Consider the following 22,563-nt stretch of genomic DNA (forward strand, 5'->3'; position numbering starts at 1 on the left):
ACTAGCTTGAGCCCCACTAGCACAAGTTTGGCTCTCCAGGCTGGAAGGTTCACTCCCAGCTGCAGTGTAGGCGTACCCTAAAAGATCTGGCAAACTTGTACCAGTATTGGAATGGGTGGGGTATTGCTTTTAGCTGCCTTTTTGGTCACAGGCTTAGAACAGTGTTGCAAAATAGACAGTCTTGGACAGCTAGGCCAGATTTATTAAACAGAAGGCAAAAAGAGATTGATTGGAAAGAGGAAAAAATAAGGGGGGGGGAGAAAAGGACGTGGGGAGGAGGGAGGTGTATGACAACAGGAACCCAAGTCTCGTATTCTAGGTGCTGTTCAGGATTTAGCTCAAGTTGGCGGAGATGGTGATGTCATCTGGGTCCCTCTCTCTGGCCTGGAGTGGCCAAGACAACTCTCAAGATCACGAGGATGAAGGCCCAGTGGTGTCAAGGTGGATCCTGGGGTGGCAGCCCTGATGATAAAATGGTAAAGCTTTTTTTTTTTTTCTCTCTTTTCAGTCCATCTATCCTTCATGCCGGCATCATAATTATACCTCCCCAAAAAATCTTTTTTAAGGACTCCCAAAAGGGGTGATAAGCAGAATAGCTCACCTTCTCATTATTTTGTCGACCGTTTAGGCCTAATTTCTGACACACCTATTTTGGTTTATTAATTTCTGGTTCCAATCTCCTCTTGTTTACATGATGTGATGTTAACATAGTTCTTGGATTGTATTAGTAGATCTTTTTGTTTGAACTAATTCAGCCTTTCTGTCTCCTTTTGTCTCTTTTCTATCAACGTTCATTGTTACAGGTTCCTGTAACATTCTGTGAACCTTCATCCACATTCCAACAGTTGAGATCACAAATAGGAATAGACCTACTAGACCCCTGTTGTTACAACTCTTTAGGAAAGCCTCAGTGTTACAGAATTGCTATTAGTTGCCTTAGTTAATTTCTAAACAAAAATGAGTTATGTTCTGTTACTCTGACTGGATTAGGACATTGTAACAAAATGTAAGACGCACCTTGAGTCACTTTATTTTTGACCCAAAAGCAGTCACAGATCTTGATCAAGCCCTCCCTCTCCCTCCCCCCGCTTTTTTTTAGCTGCTCCAGAAAATGGTTGTGATATGTCTGGAGTTACTCATTAAAACCTGTCTCTTACAAATTCAAGGGTGCAGAAATAATTGGTTCTGCTTTGTGAATTCAGAATTAGGGCTTTGCAGACTGCTCGGTTTCAGGTGAGCTCTGGAGAATCTGTGCAGAGTGTATTCTGTGGTGTTAACCAAGAGCCCTGGTTCACAAAAGTTCCTCAGCTACCCTACCTGTTTGCCCAGCCCTCTGTAGCTTTGGTGCCTTCAGAAGAAAACCATTGGCCTGTTCCTGGGCTGCTTCTTCCTGAGCCTTGGTCCTCTCACCCGGCCCCTGACACCATCACAAAGATCTCATGGGAGTACATCCAGCAGAAAATTTGGGGGCAATATGTTCATGTCAACAGGCTTTCCAATTCCTGACTGACAATCTGAGGGGTTTGGCAGGAAGGCTCCCTCTCCCACCTCCCCAAAGGCCAGAGTGAGCTGCTTTAGTAAAATCAAAGGTAGGGATGTCTAATCCCTAACACAGTAACTGGAGAACATACTAGGGATTACAGGGCTTCTCTTCCATATGTGGTCACTAGGGATGATGGGGCATTTCTGGTCCAGAGCCCAGTATTCTGACTGGAGGTAGAGCAAGAACGTTTTCCCTTTTCCTACTGCAGTATAGGAATGTGTGTGCTGCGGATTTTGGTGCTTCCTGCCCACCCCTAGAAGGCCTCTGGGAAATCCACTACCCCTTAAGGCTGTAGGGAGGTGTAGTAGAGGGCCATTTGTCCCCAGGAGATTGGAATGGAAGGGGAAACCAATTATTGTGTCCCTCTGAAGGTGACAAAAGGTAAGAAGGGGCAGGGGAGGGATCTTTTAGTATTGAGGTGGTGGGAGATGTGCGATGTCTATGAAGGAGGAGATTGGGGTCTCATGGAAATTCATGCTAGCCTGTCTTCAAGCAGATTTGCTAAGGGTAGTTTGCCAACACCCAGGCAACAGACCATGCAGGTTCACAAAATACACACATGGTCAAAAACTGCAGCTTTGAACCATTCTGTACAGAACATCCCTCCCAGCCTCTAAGCAGGAAAAATATTACTGTTTTGGTTTCTTTTTATTTTAAGTAGACATCTACTGTGTAACTGACGTTTTGTTGTTCATTATGCTGACTAGTATGTCTCAGAGAGAACTGAGGTCATGGAAATTGTCTGGGGAAGGATTTCACAGCAGCAGGAAGAAATCCAGAAATGGCAGTACAAATGTTGCTTTTGATTGGTTATTGCAATCTGTTAAATTGACGTGAAGGTGGGAATACTTATTACATATGAACTGGTGAGTTGAGAAGCAGAGATTTTATTTTATTTTGGCCAGTAGCAGTTTAAATTGTAATTTCTTGTTTTTCTGTTTACTATTTTTTGTAAAGGGCAGGCCAAGATCTTATTGTTCTAATTTGTTGAGAGAAGGCTCTAACTCCTCTTCTGGGAAGCCATTTTTCAGCCCTGAATTCTATTTGAATATCAGACCCAAAGTGTATCAAAGTTTCTCAGATATACTTGTAGAAAATTATTGGATTTCTAGATCTAAAAGATAATTGTAGTGTGCTAGAGTTGCATTTACAGGAGACTTCCTGTGAATCTCAGTGTTTCCTGTTTAAAAAAAAAAATTAAAACACACATGCAAACAAAAAATAAGATCCCTAGCGCAAATTTTTTATACACAAAAATAGGGTTTACAGTGAGTTTTGGCAAAATGGTGATTCACATAACTATACAAATATTCTTTCTAGTGTTAATTCTCTTTCCTTAGTGTCCTCATCTGGGCATATATCAGTGTAATGCATATCAGCAGAAAGCAGAACTTTTTATAAAATGCCTTGCTAATTGACTCACTATTGCTGGATACTCATTCATTGCCACAAGATGGTAAAGCATTGAATAAGCAGCTAGAACAAAATGGATTAACAAGCTTAGTTTGTTACTGAAGTTATTATTTTCATATTATGCAGTGATCATAATACATTTGAAGACGCATGGAAACCAGCCTCATGGCAGTGTTAAATTCTGGGCATTCAAATGAGCCCAACTGGCTGCCAAAGTTGGGAATTTAAATTGCCCGTCAGGAATTAGTACAAAGTAAAAATGAGTACAAATATGTGAAGTAAAGAAAGAAAGTCAGTTATGTTGGGTAGATTTATTTATGGTTTGATTCCCCACCAAATTTAATCTTTTTTCTTACTTGAGTTCTCCACCCACCCCCCACCCTCCTTTGTGACTCATTTGATTGCTCTCTTACTATGTGGGGACTTGTGGGTTGCAAAGGAAAATAGAAGTTGTCAGTTATAATTTTGATCTATGTTGTGATATCTGTTGCAATGCCAGATAGGGTTGTCTGCTAAGCTTTTTTATTACTTTTTTCTTTTTTTTTTCTTCATGCAAATACTAGTTCCGAGACACAAACTGAAATAAAGTTTGTAATGTTAGCGGGAGAAAATAAATAGAACATTCTAGCTTTTTTTTAAACCACTAATATTTGAAAACCAAGACATTCAAAATTAAGGTTACACTTCAAGCAATTATGGAAAGGATAAGTTGAAGGCGACTTGTAAAAAGAGGAAAAGAATTTGTGCCCTTTGTTTGTTATGTAAAAGAAGACCCAAAACTTAATTGCACAATGTTCATCTTAGTTTTTTTAACCTTAGAAGTGTGATGAATATCAAGTATCATCATACTTCCCTTTTGCTGGCCATCTCTTTGGAGGAGCGGAGAACTAGACTGGGAGCTTCCTTAGCTCTTAATTGAAGGGTGGGTTATTAAATGTTCAGCAAAGAAATCTTTCCTCCCAACTGTTTCTGTGGCATTTGAATCAAATAGACTTGAATAAAAACACACACAAAACCCAGAGTTTTATACAGTTGACTGTGCCTTAGGAAGTGGGAGAATGGAAAAGGACAATTAGTTTCAAACCTGGGTCCATGAGGCAAGGCATTATAGTAGAAATGACCTGGTTTGAGCACACTCATCTCTCCCTGAAGTCCGTGGGAGATGAAAATCTCTGAAAATCAGGCCACTTATTTAATTGTTGAACTTTAAACAGAAAATGTTGGCCTTGATGTCTCTCACAGTACATAGAAATTGCTGATTGCCTTCAGAAGCATAAAACAAACAAACCACTTTAAAAGTCATTTCTCTAGGGAGTTTTTGCTAGTTCCCTTAACAAGAACCATCTCAATCATTCATTTTCGGAAAATCAGTGAGAATCAGTGGCTCCCCTGAACCACCAGGTAGTAAACAGAAAAATTAAGGAAGAAAGGGACTTTCAGAGAAGCTAAATGATCCCTTTGCATCATATAATAAAGAAAATATATACAAAGACATACTCTCTTATAAGGTAACAAAGATGGAGTTTGCGGTTCCAAGAGGAAGTGCTGAACAGACTAATGAACAGTAACAAGGAACCAAGAATTTTGAAGGACAGTGAGAAGAGAATGGCTGAACTATTCATAGAGTTGGTCAAAAATTTCAAAATTTGATTTTTTTTTACTGAAAGATGGTGAGAATTTTCCCAAAGTATGTACCCAGATTTCAACCAGTTCTATGAATTAAAATATGAATTCTCTCATTAAAATCACTTGCTATACTGGAAGTCTGGAAAGCAGCAAATGTTTGATCTTCATAAAGGATGCAGGTGATCTTGGAAATTACAGGTCAGGTGAGCCACACTTCCAGGTAAATTGGTTAAAATGATTATAGAGTTATAAAACACTTAGATCAATATGGATATGACATGGACAAACCTGTGAGGCTTCTGAATTCTTTGTGTCATCAGGAGAGCGGATAAAAAGAACTAGGATATAGAATTTATTTGAAATTTCAAAAAGCTTCTGGTGAAATCCCACACTACATGATATTCTGGAAACTAAGTAGTCATGAGGTTAGAGGTAAAGTTTTGTCCAGATTAAAAACTGGCTAAGAGACCAAAAACAGAATGGGAATAAATGGTCAATTTTCACCATGCCAAAACTTTAATTGTGTAGTGTCCCAAGAATCTCTACCAGAATTGCATGTTCAATATTTTCATTTGTCAATCAGAATAAGGGTTAAGTGCTGAGGGGCACAAAATTTACTATTGCTACACGATTATTTAAGATTGTAAGGAGTAGAAAACACTGAGGAACTTCAGAGGAACATAACAGAGCTGGGCAACTGGGCAGCACAATGACAGATTCAATTTAATGTTGACAAATGTAAGGTAACACACATTGGAAGGGATAATATGAACTATTAGTGCACAACGTGAGATTCCAAAGTAACTGAAACCATTGAGAAAAAAGACTTGGGCATCATTGTGGACATCTCATGGGAACTTCTGTTTTATGCACAACAGCAATCAAAAAGGGAAATATTAGGATGTTGAGTGAACAACAAGGAGGGACATCAAGGAAACTGAAAGGTAGTTAATTTAAATTGATAAATGAAAACACTTTTTTTACATAACACATAATTTAGCCTATGAAACTCACTTCCAAAAGATATAATTGATGTCAAAAATTCACTTGAATTAAAAAAGGATTAGACATTTATTTGGATGCAAACATAGAAAATCACAGAATATCAGGGTTGGAATATCAGGAGGTCATCTAGTCCAACCCCCGGCTCAAAGCAGGACCAATCCCCAGATAGATTTTTACCCCGGTTCCCTAAATGGCCCCCTCAAGGAACAGTTACATTAAATGGGATTGTTTAAAAAGTTATGGTAATTATCATATTTCAGGGCAGAAGCCAATGTCTAATTGCTTGGAGCTAGTAAGAAACTTCCCCCTATGGCAGGTTGTTCTATAAGGGTTTCTTGCACCTCTCTTTAAAACCTCTAATCCTAGCTAGCTTTAGAGAAAACCTGCAGGACTGATGTGGCATGGCAATTGCTATGTTGACAGTTTATGAATGAACACAGCATTTTCTAATAGAATGGTACTTTATATATCTCATTAGAAAAGAATGTCTCCTTAGTAGTTGTAGATGACAACGCCACTCTGTTCAGTTTTTAGGTCTTGTACTTTTACTGTGTACAAGATGACACTTTTCTTATCTGAAAAGATATACCTTTCATCATTGATATTAATTCATAACTGATCACCTGTAAATGAGATAACTGCTTAGACTCTATGGTTTTAGTATCCTAGTCTAGCTAAGTGCTTCTGGAGACTCGAAGCACAAAACTCTGCTTGCTCAAAAAGCTTGTTAATGGGTCCCAGATGACATAGCTATCAATTTTTTAGTATCAGATATACATGCTGTATCCATTATAACTTTCACTTAGAGGCAGACTCGACCTAACTGTACAGTAGCTTGTAAGGTTTTTCTCTTATTTTCATTGTGAGAGGGGGACAAAACTTAGCAATGTTAGTTGAAGTGAAAATACATATCTGAAAAGAAAATGTATGGTATGTATAATGACACTGAGACAACTGATGTCTTTCCAAGAGCTGCAAGACTTTTTTTTTTAAACATTTCCCAGGTTGTTTAAATGTGCTTTGTAAGCAATGATAAAATGACAAGTTATCATTGATCTGTCCTTTCGTCCATCTCCGAGGGATTCATTAAATAATGCATGTACCCATGTGAATTACCCTTCTTCACTATACTATCCCCAGACCATTAGCCAAATATAGCAATACTAGCATCTTTCAACCCCTAGAAACCCTTTGGCTTTCATTTAATTAAATTATCCCATTATGAAAACTCTTATAATGAGATTAAATTTAATTATTTATCAGACACTTATTTGCACTAGGGATCCTATCAATTATGTATGGTAGTGCTAAACATTTTTCAATCCATCACCTTTTCTTTTCATGGAAGGTGCAATTTATTAAGTGCATCTGAAGTACTGTAACAGTGGAGCTATAGTAGAAATATGCATGCCATCCTGGTTCAGTTAAAAGCAAATGAAATAGGAAAATAGAGAGGAAAATTCATTTCCCATTCATATTTAAATACAAAACACAGATACAGTATCCTGTGTTGTTTTAATTATTTGGTGTAACTTTTTCGAGTGTTGTTTAATAAGGCTACCAACCAGTCTCTTTGGATTTGGTTTATTTTTTCTGGTTGTATTATGCCATGCTGAGCAACTAACAGATACCCAGGTTATGCACAGAAGTTTTAATATCTAATTAGAGCATTTAAAAGAAAATATATAAGATATAACTATTAAGCATATAATTTAATTTCTTATGCATTACTGGAAGAATATAACATTCTGAGAATATAAAGTAATTGACCGTAGAACTACATTTTAAGGATGCACTTAATGTATGTAGGAAATAAAATGTCAGTAACCAAGTCTGCAGTTGCCAGAAATACTGCATCACTATATCTTTCAAAAAAAGATATAAAGAGGAAAACATTTAGGTTTCCAAAAATTGTTTCAAATGGAATTGTTTCAATACTTTCTGGTGAATGTTATGAAGAAGACATAAATGTCAACACAGCTCAGAGCTCTTTTTTATCAGATCTCATCAATATGTAATTAATTATTTATCTGGAGTTCTGTGGGGCTCAGTGCAAGATTTCAGAGAGCTTGTCATTTTCAAAATTGCATAGTCATCACAAGATTGCTTGTTTTTCGCGTTTACAAATAACATGGACATAACTGATTAGTGGCATCTGGTTAGATGATGTGTACAACTGAATGGTAAGGTTAACAATAGCCTTTAAATATAGCAAATGCTTTTAAAATGTTACAAAATTCACCTTCAAAAATGCCCATGTTTCTTGTTCAAGTGAGACTGTATGGGGGGAAGGGTGTTAAAGTGTTTTATATCCTTGTTTCCTCACGTTAGTGCTGAAAGAGGATGTTTGCTTCATTAACTTAGTAATTCACTGCTAGAATAAACTAAATATTTGAGAGGATTTAAGTGAGAATGGCCACAAATTTTGACAAATTACTATTGAATATTTTAATTCTTCTCTCACTGAAAGAACTAGATATGATATATATAATTAATAGAAAATATTAATAGAAAATGTCTGACAAAAGTAATGTCTGGCTATCATGTTATCAAAGGCTATATAATGAAATACATGGCACTTTCCACCTGAGATGATAAATATTAACTGATTAACCCTCACTACACTCCTGTAAATTAGATAAAGGTAGGTAAGGTATTTTGATAGCCATTTTTCAGATAGGGAGACTGGGGCACAGCAAGCCAGTGTCAATGCCAGGATTAGTAATCAGGTCTCCTGGTTAGCAGAACCAAGTTATAAGAACAAGTCCAAACTCCTACTATAGCTATGAAATATAACTTTGCTCGCAAAAATGTACCACACTTTAACCGATGGGACTGCCATATACAAACAACTGTATGGTGAAATTAGAGTTAGAACGCACAATAGAATCTACAACAAGGTATAATAAAAAAATTAGCAAAAAATAGAAAGGAGGTTAAATAAAAATTATAGAATTAATAGAAGTTGAGAGAAGAACTCTTGTCTCTCTTGCCATTGGTACAATGTTGTTGTGAATAATATATATGGAGATATACCTATCTCATAGAACTGGAAGGGACCCCGAAAGGTCATTGAGTCCAGCCCCCTGCCTTCATTATCTGCTGACTGATCAGTTCTGTACAATTATATCTGAAGGTACAGATCTCCTTTCAAGGGCTTACATACAAGTATATGCTCAGTCAAAACAGTTAGGACACATTTAGGTGGATGCCAGCAATGGTTGGAGGTGGTGGTGGAGGAAACCTGGAAGGACATTTCTGAAGGTTTTGCAGAATAACTATGTTTGAAGGTGAGGGGTATCGCTGTTCAGTCTTTGAGCGAAGAGTAGGAGCCACCAGGGAAGAAAGTGTGAAAATGAGAGTGGAATAAGGATACAAGAGTAGATAGGAGTAAGTGGAGAATAGGAGAAAACAGAGATGTCTACAGGGGTGGAGTTGTTCAAAGCCTTGACTGTGCACATGAGATACTTCAATGTGATTTAGAAGGCAAGGAGAAGCCAGTTAAAGGATGTGGCTCCTGAGAGTGGAATGCAGAGCAGCTGGAGAGGGTAAAAAGAGTGTTTAATAATAGTTTTTTGGATAGGCTGGAATGGAGTGAACTGAATAGCAGCAAGTCAAGAAAGGAGGCTACCGTAGCCACTATGAGAGATGATCAAGGATTTTTAGGACCCTTTGGGATACAGAGGGCAGGACAGATGTTAAGGTACTTTAAAGGAAGTAGTGACAATATTTGGTGCATGGAGTAGAGAAGAGTTGAATATGCCACTGAAGTTGTGAACTTGGGTGACAGGGAGGCTGGTGAAATTTTCTATTATAATTGAGAAGGGAAGGATGGCAAGGGTTTGGAGGGAAAGAAGAATTAAATTTTCACCATGTTGAATATGACTTGGTGGTGAGACAACCAGGACGAGAAGAGAGAGAGAGCATTAAAACAGCTAGAGAAGATATGAATAAAGAAGTGGATTTGAGAGTCATTGGCATAGATATAATTTAAACTATGAGAGTAGATTGAATCACCTAGAGTATTAAAAAGGAGATTTCTAAGGAACTTGTAGGATACCATCAGAGAGCAAGAAGGGGGCGTAGTAGAAGCCACTGAAGGAGAAACTGATTGGTTTTCTTCTGTACATTATGTAAGTAATTTTATGGTATGTATGTTTTATTGATGACTCTTAATAAAAAGAGCACAATCCTCCTTTCCCCACCCCACAAAAACTGTATATTTTTGCCATTAGCTAACAGTTCCAAGCATTTAATTTAAGTATTCAGAGTAACTAGGATTTGGAAAGCCGTAAATTTTAGCAAATACTTGGTCCTTCTCCCTGTCTTTTGCATTCTGAATCTTGAAAGCTTTGTGGGATGACTGGCTGGCTGACCACAACTATATTTGAGATTAAGGTTGGTAAATTCGCAGTTTTCCCCTTCCTCCCTCGTTTCTTGAACTGACTTATTTATTTATTTATTTTACGTTACCTGCTTTCAGTATGAGCATGGAGATAGTGGGCAGTAATTTAGCAAATGATCTGGATGGTGTGCATGAGTCTTTCATACCTTGAAAATATCTACACCCAGCCACCTGTTTAAATTATGACCAACCATGTGGAAATTGTTTACTGGTAAGTCTACTCTAGTTTTATGCATATATTTCACAAAGATTTCAATATTTTTAAGTCATCTGTGATTGTGGGTCCTTGTTTATTTCTCTTTCTTTTTTCAGGTGATAGTGATTATTCTCCAAAGAGTTATTAAACCCCTTTTGCTTCCTGCAAATTCAAATTCAAAATGAACATGTAAATAGATTTGATCCTCAGTAAGAGCTTTAGATGATGGAATGGTAAAGAATCTGCAAATCCAGCTGGTATCATGAACAGTCTTCCAGGAGCCTGCGGCTCCATAAAATGACCCACAAAACGGAAAAATTCCAATACTGAAGAGCCCAGTCAGCCAGAGAGGTGATCACTGGCAAGCTACTGCTTCTCCTTGATGTTTTCATCATTAATAAAGCAAGCTGATATCATGAACGTCCTACATAAGCTTTTCATTTACTACTCAAGAGTGTAAGGCAAGAAAACTTTCAGAGTAACATTTTCTTCTGATCCTAGAATAAGTTAAATTTTTAATTAAATGCAAAAACTTGTTAACAGAATACTGTACAAAAGTCAAGACATCAAAATGTTATAGTTTTATATTTTGCACATGTCAAACTTTAAATCTTTGCATTGTTAAATGTATACCTAAATGTCTTCAAATTATATTAAATGGACAAGTAAGGTTTCGATAACTTTTTTATTCCTGATTGTTGTGCGTTTTTTCAAGCACTAAATTAACATAGTTCTACATTTAATTTCTTTGTTTTAAAAATCATTTAAGGAAAAGGGAAATACAATTTGTGCATGCTTAATAATATCACTTAGCACCTTTGAAGTTTCCACCTTGTTGAGCTGAATGGGGTGGGGAGTGGTTGTGTTCACAGCTTGTCTGTTGTTGCTGTTTTTCCAGAAACAGTTTTCTGTAATTTTGGGTTAACAAAGGAATAACATATCCGTTTCCATTATGATATCTATGGGCTAGTCTACACTTACCTGCCGGGTCGACGCGGTGAGTTCTACCTCTCGGAGTTCGAACTATCGCGTCTAATCTAAACGTGATAGTTCGAACTCCCCGCGCGCTCCGGTCGACTCCGGTACTCCACCACTGCAAACGGCGGTGGCAGAGTCGACCTTGGAGCCGCGGACTTCGATCCCGCGGCGTCTGGACGGGTGAGTAGTTCGAACTAGGGTACTTCGAGTTCAGCTACGCTATTCATGTAGCTGAACTTGCGTACCCTAGTTCGACCCCTGCCTTTAGTGTAGACCTGCCCTATGTCTTAATAATATAGAAAAATTGATTTTAAAAAACAACTCTTCAGATTATAAAACACAGCAAAATTTGTGAAGAAGCCTTAAAATCAAGGGACCTTCCATTTTTTTTAGTTTTCTTGTCATACTTTTATGTATGTGTGTGTGTGTGTGTGTGTGTGTGGAGGGTTGTTATGGAGAGTGCAGTTGTTCCTTCTGTTTCAATGGAACATCGACAGTTTTCCCAGTACAGATTGTCATAGCTTGACATTACCAGCCTCTGTGTCAAGCAGACTCCATGTGGAGATTAATAGTGTTGCCAGGCATCCAGTTTTCGACCAGAACGCCCAGTTGAAAAGGCAGCTCCAGTCAACACCACTGACCGGGCCATTAGAGGTCTGGTCGGTGGCGCAGCGGGGCTAAGGCAGGCTCCTTGCCTGCCCTGGCTCTGCGCAGCTCCTGGAAGTGGCTGGCATGGCCCTGTGGCCCCTAAGCGCAGGGGTGGCTTCGGAAGTTCCGCACGCTGCCAGGGCCCCGAGCACTGGCTCTGCAGCTCCCATTGGGCAAGGTGTTCAGTTTTCTGATATCAGAAAGTTGGAAACCCTAGAGGTGAAGGAGGGAGAATTTGTGGTTCTTCCAGCCACTGTGAAGCTATCTGTCCTCACATTGGGGCCCAGGATGGTGGAACCCTTCCTTACTTCCTTGAAATAGCCTGAGGGTCTCCAGGATTCCCATCCTACTATACTAAGACCGGGTTTATATAAAATCAAGTCATTCTGTAGCTCATACACACAGTCATTCTTGTGTGGGGGAGGTAGAGGGGTTATTGCTCTTTTTGGAGTTGCTAAGCCAAGAACAGCCCTCTTCCCTCAATACATCCATAATGTGCTCTCTCATTTTATTCTCTTATACTCAGCCAAATAAACACCAGTATCATAAATATCTCTGCAGGTTCTTGTCACTTCAAGGGGAAAATCATTTCCCTTACTCATAGCCAGTTCACTCTTGATCATGTGCTAATGGTGAGATGGAAGAATTGAACTTCTGATGAATACTGCAGAATGTTCATGAAGTGGTGTGTACTCCAGATGAGAGAGGATAGCTACTTCCTTGGCCATAGCTGTGTACAACATCAGTTTGAGATGCCTCTCAATTTAGGACATTGGAATGACTTATAATATGGAAGAATGGACCTCTCAAGCATGAGCTCTGGCAAGAAGAAAAACTCAGTGAAAAGATGGAAAGTTTCTGCATCTGTAGTTTCCTTTCCTTTCCTCCATTGACTCTATGATGAACTTGTTTTCTTGAGAGGCAGTTTTACTACTGTGGCTAGGTACATACGAAATTTCCAGTGACTGAGGATGTATCGCAGTATTACTTATCTCAATCCAAAGAAGTTGCTCTGTCAGCAAAAAATGGAATTGGCTGAGGTGGGAAAATTGGATTAAAAAAACCCCTCAATATAATTTGGTTTGATAATCATATAGTTTGTTTTATTTCTACAGTTTTACACTGTGTCGCATTCTGAATGCAGTGTGTGCAGCAAATTTGCTTCTATAGTTTGAGGACCAGTAGAACCTACAGGGAGAGAGCTACTGATGAAGTGAAGAACTGAAAAATAATAGTGTGTGGTTTTCTCTTGTCCTTACTCTTCTGGTTGATTTCTAGCAAGGGAGGCTAGACTTGGAAACAAAAAAGATGCATTGTTGTTGATATTTCCAAGTTACAGTCACCATTTATTCTGTAACAGAAGCTAAGTATTATTACTAATTACTAGGTGCATAATGTGTTTTGTTAAATGCAAGAGTAATTTTAAATATAATTTGTATTTTGTTGCTGCTTTATGCACCTTAATTTCTTGAATATTTAAAAACATTAAACATTTGTATTTTTACAAATCTTTTAGTGCTTGGCTCATTGCTCAAAATACACAGGAGAACAACAATAGATACATGAATGGATATAACTTTATTAACTTGAATATTCAAATGTGGAGAGGCTGATCTCTGCCTTAACTACTAGGCATTAATTGGGTCCAATAGAAGGATGAATGGCCTCACATCCAAGGAATGATCCCTTAGCTAAATCCCTTGTAGCCCATTGCTGAGTATCACCATCTTCTCCTGGAAAAGGTAACATAGCTAACCAAGGGACGAGAACAGGCTCTTGTAATCAAATCTCCAGTACTCAATTCATAATTCATCCCAGTGATTAAATCCACCACTCTGTCTCCAGGAGGGGGAATGAACATTCAGGTGAGGAGCTCAGTCTGTGAGGATTTAAGACCTCCTCTCATTTCACAGGCTAAATGGGTACACCAATCTCTCCTGGGGCCTGTGCTCAGGTTTACCCCGGGTGCTGGCCCCTTGGAGTCTGCCTTAGTAGGAATGATAGATGATATCATCATGAATGAATATCAGATTCATAGATTCTAGGACTGGAAGGGACCTCGAGAGGTCATCGAGTCCAGTCCCCTGCCCTCATGGAAGGACCAAATACAGATGTTCATGATGATATTGTTAGATCTGTCAGTTGCCTTTGATGCCTTTGATCACAAGTGTGTGTGTTTGACTTGCCAGAAAATCATAGTAGAAGTCAGTACTGCTGCCCTTATGTGGGTTTGTTCATATCTCTGAGAGATCTCAGAGGGCAGTTTTGGTTTCTCATTGTTTTGCTCCAAGTGCTCTCTCATGTGGGATTCAGAAGGGTTTCATTTTGTTCACCTTCCTCTTATATAGTATAGCAGTGCTCTCTCTCTAGTCTGGCTTTGGGCTAGCTGCTTCCACAGTTGCTCTCTCTCAGATTGGCTCTCTTGACCTTCCAGCCTGCTTTGGATGCTGTGATGATTTGCTGCAGTAACTTTGCCCCTGGGGCAAATAATAAAAGTTAGGTACCCTGGAAGGGAGGGACTTTATGTCCAAACAAGAGTCTTCTACCCTAACCTCCAGCTGGGCAAAACCCTTCCTGAGTGTGTCTTTTCTTCAGATATCACTCTTCAGCCCCCCACACTGGGTTCATCTCTCAGTCCTCAGGTTCTCCTGGGCTCCCTTCATTCTCTCTCTGCTGTCTACCAAGCACCAACTCTCAGGGCTTCCTACCTGGAATCTCTCTCCTCTTTTTGGTTCTCCACAGGCTTCTGTCTTTTGCCTGCTTTAGTCACATGACCTGTCTGTCATTTTTTCCACATGTGGAGATGAGCTAAATGTGTCACAGGTAGATCTGGACCCATCTCCCCTTGAAGGGCCAGTCACCTTATGACATATAGAAGTGTAGGAATTGCTTTACCAGATCAGACCTGTGGTCCATCTAGAACAGTGTCCTGTTGCTGACCAGTGCCAGATGCTTTAGATATAAGTGCAAGAAATGCTGCAGTAAGCAGTTATGGAAAATATATAGAAAATAGTTTGCTAAATCACATCTGTTGGAGGTTGGATCATGCTTTGAATGAGTATTTGCATCCTTTCCAAAACTCTTGGGCTTTTGGGTGGGGGCAGGGGTGGGGGTGAGGTTGTTCAATATGTATCTGAGGCCAATTTGGAAGTTTAGTGAGGAAGTGTGGGCTAATGTGCTCTTTAGTGTACTGCTGATACCCCAGCTCTGTTTCTCTGTCTCATCTGATCTAGTCAATTATATTGTATGCTTTAGTGTTTTTATAAAGAGAAAGCATGGCTGAGGACTAGCAGGTTGAAGCTCAGTCCAGGTAAGACCAATGTAGTAGGCTGAGGAGAACATCTGGAAGATGTGGCAAGGCTTTAAGAAGGGCATATACTCACCATTTATTGTTAGAGTTCATAATCTGGGGATACGTTTGCACCCGCAGCTGTTTTATATATAGCAACAGTAAACCAGGAATACTGTTTTCTTCTTCGATAGGCCTAGAGATAGTGGTGATTTTTTTTGGATGTAGACCTTGTAATACATGTCTTTGTCACCTCCAGATTAGACTATTGCAATGCATTCCGTAGGGGGTTATACCTTAAATGATTCAGGAAAATGATGTTGGTGTAGTAGGCAGGCTACTGCTTTCTAAGTAGCCGAGCTTCTCATGAGCACATGACACCAAATTGGCTGGGTGCAATCTAAGGTAGTGGTTTTGTATTTATAGAGCCCTAAATAGCTTTTATCCTGTCCGTTTGAAAGACCACCTCTCTGCCCCCACCACACTGCTACATTTGCAATCCACAGAGCTCTAGCTAGAGCCTGCTTGCTATCTAAGATGGAGTTGTTGGCAGGGCATAAATCCTGGGGAATCTCTCAACTTTGGAATTCACTCCACTCACACCCTACGTCCAAAATAAGTTGGATCTGACCTACAGGGCACCCTGAAAGACTCATCTCATTACCCAAGCTTTGGAGAAGGAAAGGCTGATACAGTTGGGTGTGGTGAGGTATTTTTTGCCTTTGAAATACCTGGTTGGTTATTTCTTATTCTGGTTTTAGGAAAGCTGTTGGTTTTATCTTCATGTAACTATACTTTTAATTGTCAGAGGCTCCCAGGATAGGCTTTTTTTTAGCTTATATATCTAAATAAATAAGTAAATTGACATAGGAATTGGTAGAAGCAGCTTTGGAACCAGGATAACAGCAGCACTAGGAGTTTTGTAATGTGATTAAGTTGAGCCTCTTCCTTTTGTGGATGAAATACTATAGGAGTATCCTGAAGTAGCTATATGGAAAGAGAGATGTCTCTTGCATATTTATAGATTGCAGAACAGGGAGATGCAAAGACTACATACTTAGAATAGTACACTTACTTTAAATGGTGAAAAGCAGAAGGCAAATTTTCAAATTAGAATGTGAGAATGTAGCCATGTGACTCTCATTAACATTAATAGGAACTGCTTAGCTCAGTCTCTGTGCACCACTTTGAAAATTTTCCCTAGGTGTCTCCCTATGAATATTTATGCAATCAGAGACAAAATGCACAAGGAAGCAAAACCCCAAGATAGTGACATAACCACCACATTCACAGAGAAGCAGAAAACAAACTTGACTGGAAAAAGAGATACTTAAATACAAAAACCCGTAAAAGAATTCATTTTTCAAAAATATAAAAAGAGAATATTACTTTTCTTATTTAGACTTCGAGTCACCTGAACCAGTAAACACTTGTAAAAATAGAAGAAGTTATAGTTAAGGATATGTAATGAATGGCAGATGACTGTCTCAATCAAGAGGATAGATACAGGGTCAGATTTCCCAGTATAATAAGACTGCTTTGCACTGCACTGGCCATACAAATCAGTCCCAAAGCTGGCTTAACCTGCTCTGAAGCTGCTCAGTCTTGGGACTGGACCTATGATCAAATAGCCCAAAGATCTGGGGAGCACAAAGTTGTTCAAAGACACTAAAAACGAATAAAACAGCTCAATGTGTAACATATGTTCATAGCCCCAAACCTCCCATATTGGAAGGTCCAGCAGACTTCACATGTAACCTCCCCCTCAAACCGTATCCCTGAATAGCATGCCAGTTAAATCTCCTGGGTCTCCTCCCCACATGAGCAAGGCTGCTTGCATCCCCTTCTAAACTGTCTACCACTGGAATAGTTTTAGGAGGAACCTAAAAGAAATGAGGAGAAACGTATAGCAACCAAACCCTGGGGCAAGAAAAGTGGTAAAAAAACAAAAAAACAAACCCTCCCTGTCAAACACCGAGGTGGAGGCAGTGCAGCCTCAGAGGGCAGAATCAGAAGGGAGAACTAGAGGTGTTGTTAGAGAACAAGCCAATGTTGGAGGCAGAACTGAACCGAAAGGCAGAACCAGAGCAGTAGTCAGGAGACAAGCCATGGACAGAGTCAGGAGCCAGACTAAAACCCAAAGGCAGAACTGGAGTTGTAGTCAGGAGACAAGCCAACGGTTGGAATCAGGAGTCTGAAGTTCAGAAGGAAGGTGGGGACTAGAGCTGGAGCAGGGGAAAGTTTGGGTTGAAGCAAGGGCCAGTGCAGGAAGCAGGCCTGGTGCAGTAGTAGGGGTGCAATGCATTGAGCAGCTGTTGTTGGCTTAAATGATGCTCTGTTGGCCCTTCTGTCCAATCAGGGAGCACAGTCACTGAGTGAAAAGTTATTGGGTCCAGCAAAGCTTATTGGGTTGTGAGGTGACCGTGACCAGAGTCAGCTGAGATTTTCTCTCCAGTGAAATTTAAATTAAATTTTTAAATCTTTCATTACTCAGGCTTTACAGAACAATGGTCCTAGTCATGTAGCGGTACTTGGTAAATACAGCAGCTCAGCAATAGCTCATGTGCAGTTGGATTTGGAATCATTTTTTATTGACAGGGAGAGTTGGCCAGTTCAGTGATGTTATCACCTACTATGGCATTTATCTAGGCACTACAATTATAGGAATAAATCATTCAGAATCTGTACTGATAGGCTTATTCCTCTCTGGATGTTGAGATATTCCAATGTCTTTGGTGATTCAGAGCAGGAGAACTGAGACAGCCGATGTAAACATGAACTGTCTATACTTTCTTCCGTCCCTTCCTCCCACCGTCATTGGTACAGTTCACAGGAGGGAAATGAGCTTCTTATACTCAGCTCCACAGGACAGTCACCAAGGGGTATGGGAATTGGTTCTCCAGTAGATACTATAACTTGATTAGGGCCCTGACACAGTGGTGTTGAACAACACATTGACTTTTCAGTAGGAACTATCTGAAAAGTAATTTCCTGAGCTAACAAGGAATTATGTAAATGAAGGAATAATCATATAAGATGGTTGATCAAGATGGAATAAATTAAACACTCTTGCATGATGTAGATAACATGAAAAGATGATTTGGGTACATTTAGCAGAGTTGCACTAAGAAAGCCAATTGTTGTGATTACAGGCAGATGAGAGAAAATAAATTAATTCACTCAATAAATGTGTGTTTATTCTTCTGTATTTCCTCTTGGTTGTATGTAGTCAAAATTGTGTATGTTTCAGGATAGAGCTGGTGGTAAAATGGAAAAAGTGGTAAAATGGAAACAGTGAGGTGGCCAAGTTTGCAGATGATACTAAACTTCTCAAGATAGTTAAGACCAAAGCAGATTGTGAAGAACTTCAAAAAGATCTCACAAAACTAAGTGATTGGGCAACAAAATGGCAAATGAAATTTAATGTGGATAAATGTAAAGTAATGCACATTGGAAAAAATAACCCCAACTATACATACAACATGATGGGGGCTAATTTAGCTACAACGAGTCAGGAAAAAGATCTTGGCGTCATCGTGGATAGTTCTCTGAAGATGTCCACGCAGTGTGCAGAGGTGGTCAAAAAAGCAAACTGGATGTTAGGAATCATTAAAAAGGGGATAGAGAATAAGACTGAGAATATATTATTGCCCTTATATAAATCCATGGTACGCCCACATCTCAAATACTGTGTACAGATGTGGTCTCCTCACCTCAACAAAGATATTCTAGCACTGGAAAAGTTTCAGAAAAGGGCAACTAAAATGATTAGGGGTTTAGAGAGGGTCCCATACGAGGAAAGATTAAAGAGGCTAGGACTCTTCAGCTTGGAAAAGAGAAGACTAAGGGGGGATATGATAGAGGTATATAAAATCATGAGTGATGTTGAGAAAGTGGATAAGGAAAAGTTATTTACTTATTCCCATAATACAAGAACTAGGGGTCACCAAATGAAATTAATAGGCAGCAGGTTTAAAACAAATAAAAGGAAGTTCTTCTTCACGCAGCGCACAGTCAATTTGTGGAACTCCTTACCTGAGGAGGTTGTGAAGGCTAGGACTATAACAATGTTTAAAAGGGGACTGGATAAATTCATGGTGGCTAAGTCCATAAATGGCTATTAGCCAGAATGGGTAAGAATGGTGTCCCTAGCCTCTGTTCGTCAGAGGATGGAGATGGATGGCAGGAGAGAGATCACTTGATCATTGCCTGTTAGATTCACTCCCTCTGGGGCACCTGGCATTGGCCACTGTCGGTAGACAGATACTGGGCTAGATGGACCTTGGGTCTGACCCGGTACGGCCTTTCTTATGTTCTTAAGTTTTGTGTGAAAATTTGAAAAAAAAATCTGTTTTGACATGTACCCATTTTCAATTTTAAACAAAGTTTCCATTATATTTTTATCAATACTTTATATTGAAATTTATACCAAAATCATACTCAGGAACTATTTCAAAGATGACTTTCATAAAAATGTGAAATCTTTTATGAAAAATGGAAGATTTCAAAGAAGTCAATGATTTGGCACACAAAGTTCTGTTTTCAAAGGTCTATTTTCTTCAGATTTGTGTATGTGTGTGTGTGTTTTAACAATTTCTGTTAAAAACAAGGTACACTTCCAGATTTCATAGAGAATAGATACAAATATTCTAAATACTTAGACCACAGACAAAGGGACCGATTCTTCCACTGTTACTCGTATTAAGTAGTATTTTACTGCAAAAGTAGTTCAGTTTAAATCATACATTCACTGTGAATGGAATGGTAGAATCAGGCCAAAGGAAGAAGTCTAAAAGTTGTATCTAATTGAAAGGAGATCATGTTGTGTTGAAGCAGGTGTGTCTGCAAGTGTGACTGCTTCACAGGTTGTGGCTGAGAAATATGCTAAGCACCCAAATATGGGGTAATTTCTGAATGTGAAATTGTGAGAGAAACTGCTGAAGTGGAAAGATAAGCATTAAGGAAGATCAGACCGTATCCTTGATATATACACTCTGGGTGAAATTGTTGCTCCACCGAAGCCAATGGCAAAACTCCCTTTGAGTTCAATGGGACCAGGATTTCACCCTCTATTTCTCCCCATCTTAAACATAATTACTAAAAATGTGTGGCAATGAATGTGCAGATTCATGACATGATTTGTTTTTATGTAAAACAAATGTGAAGATGCCTCAGGCTTAAAATCATGAAGATGGATAATTATCTATGGCTTATACAAAGTACCTTTTTATTGGAGTGAGCCTGGAGTTGTAATACCTGTTATTTTCAGGTTTGCCCCAAATACCCCAATTGCTTGGGCTGGACTCAGTGTTTTCTCACCAGCCTTCAGCACACACTAAATAAATAGCTATAGTTTGGAAGCAAATTAGACAGGTCTAAGACTGAGGCCACTCTGTGCTGAAGCGTTTTGAGATGTTTGTTTTGTCCAGTGATCAAAAGAAAATCTATTCCTTTCATTTTACATGTTTTGTTACCTGAAAACTAGTTTGTAATTACCTAACACCATTAATCAAGTTCTTAGTAGTTTGTTATAAAATTTTGTTTCTGATTATGACTGTCAGCTAATATTCGATAATATAAGATGGGTAATAGAATACACTTCATAAGTAATGTATATTACTGTGGCCTCAACTCAGTGTTTAGAGACCAGTTTTAATGTGTAGTTTGAAGTCCTTACATTTAGAAGACCAAATGTTTGATTTGGGAGGGGGTGAGGGTGTCAAACGGTTTTAAAAAAGGATATTCCAGATTTATTCATGTTTAAATTAGTCTTTGAAACTAGTTTTAAAATAGCTTGAATCCAATTGCACATTTTACAGAGGAGAATAAAGACCCAAATAATAAATTATTAATTGGGACTTATTTCCTGACCATGGACCTGATCCAAAGCCTGTGGAAGTGAATGGGATTCTTTCCATGGAGTTTTCTCTGCCTTGAATCAGGTCCTATGTTAGTGGAAAAACAGGTTCTGCCTGTCCTCCACCCCCAACCATGGTCACCTTGGGTTTCAATAATAAAAGATGGCTTATGGGTGTGACGTTGCACTCTATATGATTTTATAAAAATATGCTAATAAGTGAATATAATGTAACTGGAATAGGCTTCATACAAAAGGTCTCTTGTAAAGTATAATTACATAGCTTATAATCTACTGAATATGATCATCCTATTTGTATAAAGGTAACAGTCTTGTATCTGAAACTAGAAATATGAAATACAACTCTGAGGGCCTATTGTAGTTATGCAAAGTGTGGGCTATTAATGGTGGTCTGGAATCTTGATGACTCCCATTAACCAGAGCAATTGACTGACTGGCTCTGTTTGTGGGCAGGCCTTCCTGTGAGTCAGGCTGGGAGGAAGGAAGGTTTGGGGTTTTACAGTGGCATGTGATCAGGTCACCTGAACTGGACTCCATCTTTAATCTGGTGTTTTTCCATTGAGAAGGACGGGGTGGGAACCCAGAAGAACAAAGGATTCCTACCTTATGCAAAAGATATATAAAGGGGTGGAACAGAACAAAGGGGAGGAGGAGCCATCATGAAGAATCCCCTAGCTACCACCTGAGCTGAAACAATTACTATACCAGGGGAAAGAATTGTGCCCAGGCCTGGAAGGTGTCCAGTCTGAGGAATAAACTTACTGAAGCATCTCTGAGGGTGAGATTATCCGTATTCAGTTTGATTAGACATAAATTTGTGTGTTTTATTTTATTTTGCTTAGTGACTTACTTTGTTCTGTCTGTTACTACTTGGAACCACTTAAATCCTACTTTCTGTATTTAATAAAATCAATTTTTAATTATTAATTAACTCAGAGTATGTATTAATACCTGGGGAGCAAACAACTGTGCATATCTCTCTATCAGTGTTATAGAGGGCGAGCAATTTATGAGTTTACCCTGCATAAGCTTTATACAGGGTAAAACGATTTATTTGGGTTCAGACCCCATTGGGAGTTGGGCATCTGAGTGTTAAAGACAGGAACACTTCTGTGAGCTGCTTTCAGGTAAACCTTCAGCTTTGGGGTAAGTAATTCAGACCCTGGGTCTTTGTTGGAGCAGACGGGAGTGTCTGGCTCAGCAAGACAGGGTGCTGGAGTCCTGAGCTGGCAGGGAAGACAGGAGCAGAGGTAGTCTTGGCACATCAGTTGGCAGCTCCCAGGGGGGTTTCTGTGATCACAATGGGTATTAGGTCCTACATTAGGGGGCACATCCTACTATGCAAAGAGAATACTTAACAAATTAAGCATCTCCTCAGCTAAGCCACACTTATATGGTTATATTATACAGATATAGGCATTTATAAGGTCTGAATGTTGTCATATATTCTTATTAATTATTATTTTATATATGTCCCCACTGATCTCACCACATGTATTTTCATGTTTGTTTACTGTTAACTATAAAATGATGCTCTGTTGTTGTTTATGTGCCATTTGAGTTTTCAAATATTTAGAGGCAA

The 22,563-nt window shown here is 39.1% G+C and overlaps 1 protein-coding gene across 14 annotated transcripts in view; it reads left to right on the forward strand.

Moving 5' to 3' along the window:
- Positions 1–367: 367 nt before the first annotated feature.
- EYA1 (EYA transcriptional coactivator and phosphatase 1) overlaps positions 368–22,563 on the forward strand; it is a 172,610-nt gene continuing 150,414 nt past the window's right edge. For 4 of the 14 annotated variants that reach the window (XM_045007466.1, XM_045007471.1, XM_045007468.1 and 1 more), the window contains exon 1: positions 370–476. In XM_045007466.1, the coding sequence (XP_044863401.1) occupies positions 420–476 (57 nt within the window). In that variant the 5' untranslated portion in view covers positions 370–419. Of the gene's footprint in view, positions 477–22,563 lie in introns of all 14 variants that reach the window. The other 10 variants (XM_045007465.1, XM_045007479.1, XM_045007477.1 and 7 more) reach the window with 6 other exon arrangements.

This window comes from Mauremys mutica, chromosome 2, assembly GCF_020497125.1.
Source record: "Mauremys mutica isolate MM-2020 ecotype Southern chromosome 2, ASM2049712v1, whole genome shotgun sequence".
Classification (NCBI taxonomy): domain Eukaryota; kingdom Metazoa; phylum Chordata; order Testudines; family Geoemydidae; genus Mauremys; species Mauremys mutica.